At 44.8% G+C, this 13,317-nt stretch overlaps 1 protein-coding gene across 3 annotated transcripts in view; it reads left to right on the forward strand.

Annotated features, from left to right (window-relative positions):
* The first annotated feature begins 786 nt into the window (after positions 1–786).
* The window catches only part of ercc4 (ERCC excision repair 4, endonuclease catalytic subunit), a 40,880-nt gene continuing 28,349 nt past the window's right edge, over positions 787–13,317 (forward strand). For all 3 annotated transcript variants that reach the window (XM_033040309.1, XM_033040310.1, XM_033040311.1), the window contains exons 1-3: positions 787–1,053; positions 8,807–8,987; positions 12,956–13,151. In XM_033040309.1, the coding sequence (XP_032896200.1) occupies positions 859–1,053; positions 8,807–8,987; positions 12,956–13,151 (572 nt within the window). In that variant the 5' untranslated portion in view covers positions 787–858. The remainder of the gene's footprint in view (positions 1,054–8,806; positions 8,988–12,955; positions 13,152–13,317) is intronic.

Consider the following 13,317-nt stretch of genomic DNA (forward strand, 5'->3'; position numbering starts at 1 on the left):
CCTTATACCTTCTCCCTCGACTCCGTCCAAGGACCCCAACAGACCTTGCAGGTGAGGCAGAGGCTCACTTGCACCTCCTCCAACCTCATCTACTGTATCCGCTGTTCCAGGTGTGGACTCCTATATATCGGCAAGACCAAGCATAGACTGGGTGATCATTTGGCTGAACAGCTTCGCTCACTCTGTCTGTCTGGGCCTACATGATCTCCTGGTTGCCAAGCACTTTAACTCACCTCCCATTCCCATACTGACCCTTCTGTCCTCGGCCTCCTCTACTGTCACAGTGAGGCCAAACGCAAATTAGAGGAACCGCTTCTGATATTTCACACGGGCTGCTTGCAACCCAGCGGCATGAATATCAACTTCTCTAACTTCATGTAAACATTGCTTTCCCTCTCACTGAGTCCCTGCCCGTCCAAGTTCTCCGACTAGTTTCACCATCCTCCTGATTAATTTTAGTTTGTATGCCTCGTTGTCAACTTCCCCTCAGACAAAAAATGAACCATTTTACATTTCATTGACCAACGTCTGCTTTGATCTGTCGTTTTCACACCTTACCCTTCCTTATCTCTGTTGTCTCCCACTCCCCTGGCTCTCTGGCTGAAGAAGGGTCTCGACCCTGAAACGTCTCTCCAGAGATGCAGCCTGTCTTTGCTCAGCAGGGACACTGGAGGATACCAGTATCTTTGCTGCTGAGTTACTTCAGTATGTTGTGTCTTGTGTAAGTGAATACGGGATGTGACCGGCCGGTGGCGATGGCGGCGGAGGCCAGCGGGCGAGGAGCGGGCCCTGGGCGGGAAGCGGGAGCGGGTGAGGAGCGGCAGCGGCGGCCGAGCGGCCCCTGGGCGGGAGCAGGTGATGAGCGGCAGCGGCGGCGCCATGACCCCGCTCCTGGAATACGAGAGCCAGATCTTCCTGGACTTGTTCCACGAAGATGGGCTGGTCATCACGGCCAAGGGCTTGGGTGTGGACAGGATCCTGCTGAACTTCCTCAGGTTGTACTGTGACCCCGGCAACCTGCTGCTGGTGCTCAACACCAACGTGGCCGAGGAGGTAAGTGGAGGGTCGCGACTCGCGGCGGCAGTAGCAGCAGCAGCATCAGCGGCCGGGATAAGGGGCGAGAGGGTCCCTTCGGCCGGGTTGAGGGTTCATTTCGCCGGGGTGAGGGGGGCCCTGTGGTCGGGATGAGCCCTGGTCCTTGCAGCCCCCACGCCAGGCATACCTGACTGTCTTGTCCTTTACATTGTTGCGGACTTTACCGGCGGACATGCCACCCACACTGTTATGTACATCTGTTAGTGTTGACTGGAGATAATGTCAACAGAGTGAGGGGTTAGGGGAGGAGTCGAGAGTGTTTATTTGTCAAAATGTGTAGGGAGGAACTGCAGATGTTGGTTTAAACCGAAGGTAGACACAGAATGCTGGAGTAACTCAGTGGGACAGGCGACATCTCTGGGGAAAAGGAATGGGTGACGTTTCGTCAGAGGGTTTCTCGACCTGAAAGTCACCTTATTCCCTTTCTCCAGAGATGCTCCCTGACCCGCTGAGTTACTCCAGCATTTTGTGTCTGTCTTTGTGTTTATTTGTCATATGCACTGATTCAGGAACGATGAAATTCTTACCTGCTGCAGCTTTACAGGCACATTAAATGCAGCCACACACCAAATAAATATACAAAAAAAATGATCAGTTGTTTGAGGTATATCATCAGTCCATGATAATGCAAGCCAAAGTACATAGTGCAACCTTAGCAGAGTAAAGTCCATACTAGTTCGGTGCTGAAGTAGGTTATGGTTAGGATTGAGCAGAGTTGTTGAAGTTGATGGGGGAAAAGCTGTTCTTTCATCTGGATATAAAAATTGCCAGGCTCCTTACCCACTTCCAGATGGTAGCAGCATGATGAAAACGTGGCAATCTGAAATGCCACCTATCCTTTTTCTCCAGTGATGCTGTCTGACGTGCTGAGTTACTTCAGCTCTTTGTGTCTATCTTTGATATAAACCAGCATCTGCAGTTCTTTGTTTCTACAGTGTGTCTTTGCTGGTGTCTTGAGGCAACGGTATCTATAGAACTTGGTGGGTCAATACCTAGAACGTATAAGACAACGTTCACCACTTTCTACAGCCTCCTTCATTCTTCAGCATTCAAATTATTGAACCAGGCAGTCGATCAATATGCACTCGAACATGTGCCTGTAGAGATTTGATAAGAGTATTTGGCGATATGACAAATTTCTTAACCTGAAAAAGTAGAGTGGATCATGTTCTGGTAGGCGGCGCGACTCTCGTCTGCAGCGGCCTCTGCAGTCCGTCTGCGTTTTTATTATTTTATGTCTATGTTTTAATGTAGTTTTTGTTATTTGTGTGGGGGGGTTGGGGGTAACTTTTAAATCTCTCCCTGCACGGGAGACCCGACCTTTTCTTTGTCGGGTCTCCGTTGTCGTTGGGGCTGCAACGAGGAGCGGCCTCCAACAGGAAAACCGGGGGCTCTGGTGCTGACTACTCACCTCACCGTCGCGGAACTGGCCGAGTCCAGAGCGGGTGGAGCTGTGGTGGACGCTGCTGCGGCCCGACCCCCGGAGATTCGGTGGCTGCAACTGCGGGTTTGGCGGACAGTGACACCGGGAGCCCGCGGGTCCCTGGAGGGAGACCGCTTTTCGGGGCTTCCGCAGCGGCGACTTCTCCCGCCCGAGTTGCGGGGTTGAAGAGCACCTGGAGCGGGGCCTACATCACCGCCCCGCGCGGCTTGGAATGGCCGCGGGAGTTTGCGAGCGCGCGCCGGGGGCTCTAACACCAAGACCCGGTGTGCGACCTTGCATCACCCGACGTGGCTTAAATGGCCACGGGACAATTCGCCATCGCCCGCCAGGGGCTTTGACTTTGACTCTGACATCGGGGGGGAGAGTGCAGTGGAGAGAAAAGTTTTTTTGGCCTTCCATCACAGCAATGTGATGGATGTTTATGTAAAATATGTTGTGTCTTGGGTCTATTTGTTTGTAATGTATGGCTGCAGAAACGGCATTTCGTTTGGACCTCAAGGGGTCCAAATGACAATAAATTGAATTGAATTGAATTGAATTGAATAGAGGCATTGGTGAGCTTTCTTTGTAAAAGTATCAATATGCTGGACCTTGTACAGATGATCAGAGAGGTGTTTGCCCAGGAGCTTGAAGCTATTAACTCTCTGCACTGCCATCCGGTCGAAGATGTATGTATGGTCCCTCGGATTTCCCGTCCTGAAGTCAACAATCAGCTCCTTGGTCCTGCTGACATTAAGATTAAGATTGATGGTTCTGGAACCACTCAACCAGATCAATCTCCCTGCTGTACTCTGACTCATTATCCTCATCATGTACATCAGGATGTGGTGTGGAACACAGGTGTACTCGTCAAAACCATTGGCTTTGTTGAAGGTAGACAAAAATGCTGGAGAAACTCAGCGGGTGAGGCGGCATCTATGGAGAGAAGGAATATGTGACGTTTCGGGTAGAGAACCTTCCTCAGACTGATGCGGGGATGGGGGGGGCGGGACAGTGGGCTGAGGGAGAGCTGGGAAGGGGGGGGGGGGGGGGGGAAAGAGGGAGAAAGCAACGACTACCTGAAATTGGAGGTCAATGTTAATACCGCTGGGGTGTAAACTACCCAAGCGAAATATGATGTGCTGCTCCTCCAATTTACGCTGGCACTCACTCTGGCCATGGAGGAGGCCCAGGACAGAAAGGTCAGATTCGGAATGGAAAGGGGGGTTGAAGTGCTGAGCCATCAGGAGATCAGGTTGGTTGTTGCGAACTGAGCAGAGGTGTTGGGCGAAGGGATCGCCAAGCCTACGCTTGGTCTCACCGATGTAGAGCAGCTGACACCTGGTGCAGCGGATGCAATAGATCAGGTTGGACGAGGTGCAGGTGAACCTCTGCCAAACCTGGAAAGACTGCTTAGGTCCTTGGATGAAGTCAAGGGGGGAGGTAAAGCGAGAAGTGTAGCATTTCCTGCGGTTGCAAGGTAAAGTGCCAGGAGAGGGGGTGGTTTGCGTGGGAAGGGTTGAAATGACCAGGGAGTTACGGAGGGTGCGGTCTCTGCGGAAAGCCGAAAGGGGAGGAGATGGGAAGATGTAAAGTAGGGAAGCTCGGAGAGAATACAAGATAGGAATTACATGCATTTGGAAGAGAATGGGTTTATTAGGGACAGTCAGCTTGGCTTTATCTTTAGGTAGACACAGAGTGCTGGAGTAACTCAGCAGGTCAGGCAGAAACTCTGGAGAGAAGGAATGGGCGACGTTTCGGGTCGAGACCCTTTTCCAGACTGATGTCAGGGGAGTGGGCGGTACAGAGATAAAATGTAGTTCACTTGCACCTCCTCCAATCTGAGTTACTCCAGTATTTTGTGTCTACCTTCGATTTAAACCAGCATCTGCAGTTCTTACCCACACATGGCTTTATCTTTGACAGGTTGCACTTTACTAACTTTATTGAGATTTTTCAAGAGGTGATTGATGTGGGTAGGGCAGTGGCTGTTGTCTAAATGGATTTTATTAAGGCAGTTGATAAAGTTCTTCAAGATAGGCTGATCCAGAATATTAATACAATACAATACAATACGGTTTATTTGTCACATTGCACATAAAGTGCAAGTGAAATGAATATGTCAGCAGCGGTACAATGATAAAGAACACACACAAAAACACAATAAGAAATTTAACATAAACATCCACCACAGCATTCATCACTGTGGTGGAAGGCACACAATTTGGCCAGTCCTCCTCCATTTTCCCCCGTGGTCGGGATCTCAACCCGCCGCAGCCGTTGCTGTGGGCGTCCAGATGGTAAAAGGACAAGGTACAAGTCCAGGTAAGTCCAGGATCGGCTCTTCCCCACCGGAGACCGCGGCTTTAAGTTGTTGTAGGCCGCAGGCCTGCGGTCGAGATTTAAAGTTTAAAGTTCCCGCCGCGCCGCAGCCAGAAGCACCGCAGACCGCAGGGCCGGCGGTCGAAGCTCCCCTCCAGGGGTGATGGTAAGTCGCCACCGCGCCCGCGGTAGAAGTTGGCCGCGGGCCGGCAGTGATGGCTTCTTCTTCCCCCGGGTCCCCCATGATGGAGCTGTGCAGACCGCACGCGGCTTCAGGCTGCCGGCTACCCCGGGCCAGCGAAACGGAGCGCTCCCCTCCAGCGAGCCCCAGCGAGGGCTCACCCGCTCCACGCCGAGAGTCCACGCTGCACCCGCCGCTGAAGCCCCGGGCGCGTCTCCGGGAAAGGCCGCGCCGATCCTTGCTGTTAGGCCACGGGGGAGGTGACCTGGAAAAAGTCGCCTTTCCATGGAGGAGGCGGCCGAAACGGTTCCCCCCACACCACCCCCCACACAAAACACACAAAGAAACATTAAAAACATACTTTAAAATATACAAAAAAAAATAAAAAAGTTGAAAAAACTAATGTGCTGCTGACAGGGCTGCCGCCATTGCAGCGCCCCCACCGACTTTCACACTAAGATGCTTAGGATCCATTGTGACTTTGTAATGTGGATTCAGAGCTGGCTTGCCATTAGAAGACAGGGTGGTGTTGGAAGCATGTTATTCTGGCCGGAGGTTTGTGGCCAGTAGGATTTGTGCTCGGAGCTCTGTTGTTTGTGGTATATATACATTACTTTTAGATGGGTTGGTTAGTAAGTTGGCAGATGACACCAAAAGTGAGGAAGACTGTCAAAGGATACCATGGGATTTAGATCAGTTGCAGATATGGGCAGTAAAATGGTATCTGGTGTTTAATCCTAGCAAGTGTGAGGTTCTGCACTTGGGAGGTCAAATGTAAATGTATATAGTTTATGGCAGGACCCTTAACAGTATAAATGTACAGTGATCTTAAGGTCCAAGTCCATGTCTCCATGAAAGTGGCAACATGAGTAGATGGATTGGTAAAGAAGACATATAGTATGCTTTATAAACCCAAAACGTCACCTATGCATGTACTCCAGAGATGCTGCCTGATCCATTGAATTACTCCAGCACTTTATCCTTCTATGTCTGATTACAATATATGCAGTTCCTTGTGTCTACGTTTATAAATATTTTGTTGGGCCGTATTTGGAGTATTGTATGCAGTTTTTGGCCGCCGCATTGCAGGAAGATTGGAGGAGGTTTTGAAAAAAAAAATTATTTAGGGATGCAGCAGAGGTTTACCAGAATGCTGCTTTGATTAGAATATATTAGCTGTAAGGAGAAATTGGACAAGCTTGAATTGTTTTCTATGAAGTGTTGGAGGTTGAAGTGAGACCTAAGAGAAATATATGACATTATGAGATACATAGATAGGCTAGACAGAATCTTTATCCCAAGGTGGAAATGTCAAAAACTAGAGGGAGATGTTTGGGTCAAGCTTTTTTTTACACAGAATGTGGTGGGTGCCTGGAACACACAGCCATGGTGGTGGTGGTGGAGGCAAATACAATAGTGGTTTTTAAGAGACTTTTCAATAGACATATTGACATGGAAGGATATGTCTCAGGTGCAGGCGCAGGCACAGGCATCATTCTCGGCAGACATAGTGGGTCGAAGGGCCTGTTCTTATGCTGTACTGTTCCATGTTCTATGATAGGACAAAGTTGAGGAGCTAAATGGCCTTGTTCCTACAATTATTAAGCATTCCTGCAGGATGGAAAAAAGTCCTGTAATTTCACTACTTTGTCATTGCAGTATTCAAAGAGCATGAGAGCTTTATTATGTAGATACATAATTATGGGTTTAACAATTAATATATTCCTATTGGGAAATATGTTTCTCCCTCAAGTACCATATTAAAATAGTGGCAGTGTTGTGTGTATTCAGAGAAAACAATGGAGAATTGATGTCCATATACCAGGATTATTTTGGAATAAAATAGTTGCAAACGCTTTAGCATGTAAGTACATCTCTGACAATACCCCATATGAATTAATCCCTGAGGAATAGTAACTCATGATCATATTTCAATGCTTGATACGCACAAATCTGAATTTGCATTCCAAAAATATGTCTTCACATTCCCAAATGAAGGTAACTGCTATTCATACATCGAATTATTAATTAGAATTGCATTTCCCCAATTCCAGAAATCCTCTCGAGATGCTGCCCGTCCCGCTGAGTTACTCCAACATTTTGTGTCTACTTTTGATTTAAACCAGCATCTGCAGTTCTTTCCCACACATTGATAAACCTTAGGTAGTTGATGTATTGGTCATCATTGTTTTAATTAATCATGCAAGCATTAATAACTTAAATCAATGTGTAAATAACAACATATAACAACATATTTAATAGGCTCCAACAGCACACTGAAGATTTAAGCTTTCAACTATCTCCTCAGGATATTGACTTTGAGCCTGCAATTAGACATATGCTTCACTACAGAACTTGCCCTCACTTTTTTTGGAATCCACCATGCTTGTTTTGCTGACAAAGTTAATACTCTCTTTTCATGAGGAGCTAAATGGCAAGTTTGTTCATATAAGCTTTGAAAAAAAGTCAGACTTAACAATATTCAGATTAGCAGATGCCATAAAATGAAATACTCCCTTTTTAAACATAGTAAAGTAGTCAAATAAATTATAGACCAAAAAGATAATCTTTGGAGGTATGATTGGTATACTGAAAGTAAAGTTTGGTTCTCGCTTCACACACAAAAGAGAATGGTTTCTTATTAAAGGAGGGGGTGGTGGAGAAATCAGATAAAATTGGATGAAGGGGAACAAATTAAAAGATTATCAGGCCTCAGAGTAGAAAACCATAAAATCCAGATGAAATGTACCCAACATTAGTAACGGGATAACATGGATGGAGATTACTAAGATTTACTCTTCTAATCCTTAAATAAATAAAAACATGATGGATGGGAGCATGGTTGGACCAGTCGGCATTATGAATGGTGGTCAGGATCATTTCAAAGACAATGGTCATGAACAAAAAATATTGCTGCTAGGAAATGTATGGGATTAATAAATGAAAACACAAATTCATTAAATTTATTGATTGATATATTTGATGATATAGCATAGAGAATTGTTAGAAATAATCAAACTGATAATGCATTCTTAGACATTAGAGGGAAGCTGATACTGTATTTACCCCAAAATACAGAACCAATAAAGTTTAAGAAATTGAAAGCCATGAATTAACAAATTGATGTAACTATGGTCGTGTCATTGGCTAAGAAACATGAAGCAAAATGTGGGGAATGTTTTTTTAAACTGAAGAGAAGCTGTGTTCCCTGGAGATTAGTTTTAAGGTCACACTTTTTGTGTCAAATTTGCTTTGGGGGCTCGAGTATGTCGAGGATATGGCTGACAATGTTGTCATTTGATGGTTGATGTTTGCAAACTGCATGAATAGCAGTTTTAATTCTTGCATTGCATTTTAAACTGTGAACATGTAATAAAAGCTTTTTGTTTTGGGGAAAAAAATCTTTGAATGCAACAGGACAAGTAAAGGGTCTGTCCCACTTTCACGACCTAATTCACGACCTCTGCCGAGTTTGCCCTTGACCCATACTCGCAGCATGGTCGTCACGAGGTCGTAGGAGGTCGTAGCAGGCCGTGATGCTAGTCGTAGGTACTCGTGGCATCAAGTAGGTCAGGGCATTTTGTCTAGCATGATGAAAAATGTCCACGAGTAAAAAAGGTCGTGAATTAGGTTGTGAAAGTGGGACAGGCCCTTAAAGATGGTTTCCAACTATTGCATGTTGTAATTACATTTCAACTGCCTTATAAACAAAACAGAAAGTTATTTCATAAGACAGAAAGAAGAATAAAATGTTAAATGATTTGATTATGCGTTCTCTATTTCAGCAATATTTTATTGAGCAGTTACGGTCTGAAGGAGCCTCCCATCTTCCTCGTATTATTACCAATGAAATTCCAAGTAATGAGCGTTACTCAGTATACACAGAGGGTGGAGTCTTATTTGTGACTAGTCGAATTCTGGTTGTTGATTTTTTAACAGATCGTATTCCTGCCAATCTAATTACAGGTGAGTGATTTTATTCTAAGCTTTTCCCAAAACAAAAACCTTTTAAAATAGTTTCTTCTTCATCTGCCTAAATATTAGGATGTGAGGCAAGATGAACTGCCATTAGAAAGGCGCTATATAAATCCCATCCATTATTATTATTTCTTACACTGAGAAAGATAATGGTATCGACCAGAAATTTAGTGCCTCAACTTTAATCTATTTTGTTTCCTTTCCTTGTGAAATTTTTGTGGAAGTTTAAAGGAAAATGCAACTTCTCCTGATATCATACGAGCTGATTATTACTGCAAATATTTCACTGATATTCACATTCCTTTGACATAAAATGCATTTACCAGAGGACGAGGTTTTGTCACCTCTTCCCAAGTTCTTTCATGTGTATACTTAGCTTCATCATGATCATTGAAAACTTAATGGCTTCAGTATTCTTTATCAAAACTCTCCTATGTTATTGATATATTTTTGCAAATAAAGCTTTGAATTGCCATCTTAGGTGCAGCCTGTTTATTTAAACAAGTGTGTTCGATGTCAGCTGAAAGGCTGTCAGTCTGCCTTACGGTGAGTAAATGAATATTCTGCAAGTATTTGGTTCTGACATTTTGCAATAATCAACTAGCCACAGACAACATCAACATCTTCAACCTCTCAGTTCAAATGTCTACCGTCCTCACCTGCTTCAAGAAAACCATACTTTCAGTTGCCCAAGAAAGTAAAATGACTCTTTGCAACGACTACCACCCAGTATCTCTAACACCTACCAAATGTAGTTGTTTGAAAGAATCATAATAGTAAGAATCATAACATCTGCGCCCGTCACGTGGACAAGTTAACTCACTACAAATTGTGTACAGGGAAAGTAGGTCTGCGGAGGACACCATATCTCTTGCACTACATTCGGCTCTGGATCGTCTCAACAATGTCTGGATGCTTATCACAATTTGCAGCTCAGCTTTCAACACTGTAATGCAAATAAGCTTATCCCTAAACCTCTGGATCTTGGTCTTGGGATCTCCATCTGTATCTGGCTTCTGGACTTCCCAACTAACAGACCCAATTTGGTTAGAATTGGACATCGTTTCCTGCACCCTGATTCTCAACACTGGTGTCCCTCAGGCTTATGTGCTCAGTTCCTTTTCTCTGCTCCCTGCACAAGTACAACGCCAGCTTGATCTTTAAGTTTGCCGATGACACCACTGTTGTCACCGAAGATAGACACAAAATGCTCAACGGGACAGCAGCATCTCTAGAGAGTAGGAATGGATGATGTTTATTCTTTTACTTTAGGTATGGCATACTGGCGCATACCGTCACAAAAAAAACATTACTTCTTTCACATCCTATATAATCTTACTCTTAACTCTACTTCATTCGCTCATTCCATTATTGTACTTCAATTTATTTTTGTACTACTCGGTTCTGCTGTAGAAGCTTCCACCTTTGTGCTGTTTTGAACTTGTTGTTTTATTTATAGTTGTATTTATCATTACTGTATGTAATTTCATAGCTCACTCTTTGAACTATGAATTTAATTTTTGTGCATATAACAATAACCTAATCTGAATCTAAATGGTTGATCTCAGAGAGGGTTAATCATCTGACATTCCCCAGAGAGAGAGTGAAAATTCTACCACCTTCCTCCAATGATATCGATGGTGTCAGATTTCATAACTGAGGATATAAATCTCTGTAATCCCAGTTAGAGCAATTTTATTACATTCTACGTGACTGTATTGTCTGATTTATAGACTTGGATCCTTCTTTCAGAAACAAAATCATTATATTTGCTGTCGACTCTCCAGTTGTTTAAACCTAAATTACAGGTAGTTGCAGGAATGACTCCAAAGAACACTACATACGTGCAAATTAATAGAATCACGACTTTGCTTTTTTTTTCATATGATTAGTTTCTATGTCCACCATTTGTTCTTATACAACAATGATAACATTCAAAATAGAGTAAAGACAAAAAGTTAAGTTTACAACGGCAATGCATTAGCTTCATCCGCCCATTGTTTTATCATTATTTGAGATGAAATATTCAAGCAATTCAAACAATGGATATCACTCCAAGGAAGAGAACAAAGATTATAACCTTGCATCACATTGCTTGATGTCACAGCGAGAGATTGCAAAGTTGGTAGGGGTGAGCCAAGCTTTTGTCTCCAGGATCGCCAAGCAAGTGTCCAAAACCGGTCACTATTGCTTAAGAGGACGGACATGTGCGGCGGCAAAAGAAAGGTGGCTGCAAGGGATGAGGCCTTGCTGATTCGGGGAAGTAAGAACGAAAAGCAAGCCATGCCCTGAAGAAAGATTTGGAGGCAGCAGGAGCCTCAATAATCTCGCGTACGGTGTATCGTGCTTTGATGAAGTTGATCTTCAAAAAAACTATTTCTAACTATTACAATGAAGAATCGGTGATAAAGTGCCATATCGACCAGTTTGTCAAACATCCTGAAAATAAGATGTTTTGGTGTTGATTCAGCTGCAACGGTGTTGAACCACTACACCCCGTTGATCGAATGGTCTGATCGCCGAAATACATTGATGTATTGCAGAGAAGACTGGTGGTGAAAGTTGGCAAGGACTTTTCTAAATAGGCCTGGAATATTCCAGCAAGACTTTTCACCGTGCCACACATCAAAGATGGTGACCCCATTTTGCCAGTTTTTCTTGGACTGGCCTGGTACCTCGCCTGACTTCAATCCGATTGAGAATTTGTGGTCAATTATCAGGGAGAGACTGAAAGGAATTGACCGTATCATGAGACAGAAACTCATTTAGGCCATAATTCATCTGTGAAAACATCCTTGTAAATTGTCAAAATACGATTGATTCCCTGCCAAATCGTGTCAAGACTTGATAACGAAATATCATCATCATCATCATCGTTGAAAACATCAACGGGCACGGTGCCTTACTATACAGGCACGGAAATCGCTATCAAAACATGCGGGGGACACAATTTCTTGGCGGCCACGCGCACGCATGCGCACACATGCGAAGCTTCGGCCGTGGGCCCTGTGGACGGTAACATCGGGAGCTGACCTGGTTGGTGACCGACTCCGAACTCCAGCAACAGCAGCTTCGCCCGCCCCGAATCGTGGGGCTTGAATCGGCCCGTTCACGGGGTCTTTCTTCGGCCGGCGGGGGCTTCAACATCGAGAGACTCGATCGCCTCGATGCAGCAGTTTAATTTTAAGCCGCGCCGGGCGCTGAAAGGCCCTGCGAATGGGCTGATTCTGCGCTTAGAAAGCAGCTGATGAAGTCCGGATTACAAAATATAGATAGATAGATAGATAGATAGAATTTATTTGCCACGCAACCAGGGTCGGTGGTATTTGGGTTGTCAGCAACGGTACAATAATAAAGAACACACAACCACAATAAAAATGTAACACAAACATCCACCACAGCATTCATCACTGTGGTGGAAGGCACAGAACTTGGCCAGTCCTCCTCCATTTTCCCCCGTGGTCGGGACCTCCACCCTATGGGTGGGATCATCCCCCACCTCTCAAAGTAGGGGGGGGGCCCCCCCCCCCCCCCCATCCATCCCAGGATTTCCACCCCTGCCGACAGTGATCACAACTTCTACTGAAGTGTGGATGGCCGTTGGCTCACTAGGAGCTTATCCATCCTTTGACAGGTCTTGTTTCTGGTCCTGCTGGGAGTCCACAGCCCCCTCCTCATCTGGCAAACCAGGTGGGGGAGAACATTTAGTCGCCGACTATCCCACCATGGAGCAGGTAGCACGGGATTACATGGTACCCCTGGCGGGGGTACTCCCCCCGACCTGACCATTAATAGAAATGTGGTAGACATATAATGCACTAAAGACTTAATGGTGTGATGACAACGAATGAAAGGTATCCTCATGACATATATTGACTTGTTATACTCAAGTGTATGCTTGATTCAATTAATTTGCACAAGGATGTAAGTGCTGGATTATGTTTATGTCTCTGCAGGTATTTTGGTATACAGAGCTCACAAAATCATTGATTCATGTCAGGAAGCATTTATTCTTCGTCTGTATCGGCAGAAGAATAAACAGGGTTTTATCAAGGCCTTCACAGACGATGCAGTGGCCTTTAGTCTTGGATTCTGTCGGGTGGAACGAGTAATGCGAAACCTGTTTGTTCGTAAACTGTACCTCTGGCCCAGGTAAGCTCTATATGGGGAAACATCATAACCTGTATCACCAGCTGACAGGAATGATGTTCTCTCAAAATCCTCTTACACTTGTTAATTTGTCAATTTGTTAATTTGGTTCTTTGAGCTCAATGTGATTTCTTTTATTCAAGTGCTAATTTATTTTAGTTATTCCATC

The sequence above is a fragment of the Amblyraja radiata genome, chromosome 22 (assembly GCF_010909765.2).
Source record: "Amblyraja radiata isolate CabotCenter1 chromosome 22, sAmbRad1.1.pri, whole genome shotgun sequence".
In the NCBI taxonomy this organism is placed as follows: domain Eukaryota; kingdom Metazoa; phylum Chordata; class Chondrichthyes; order Rajiformes; family Rajidae; genus Amblyraja; species Amblyraja radiata.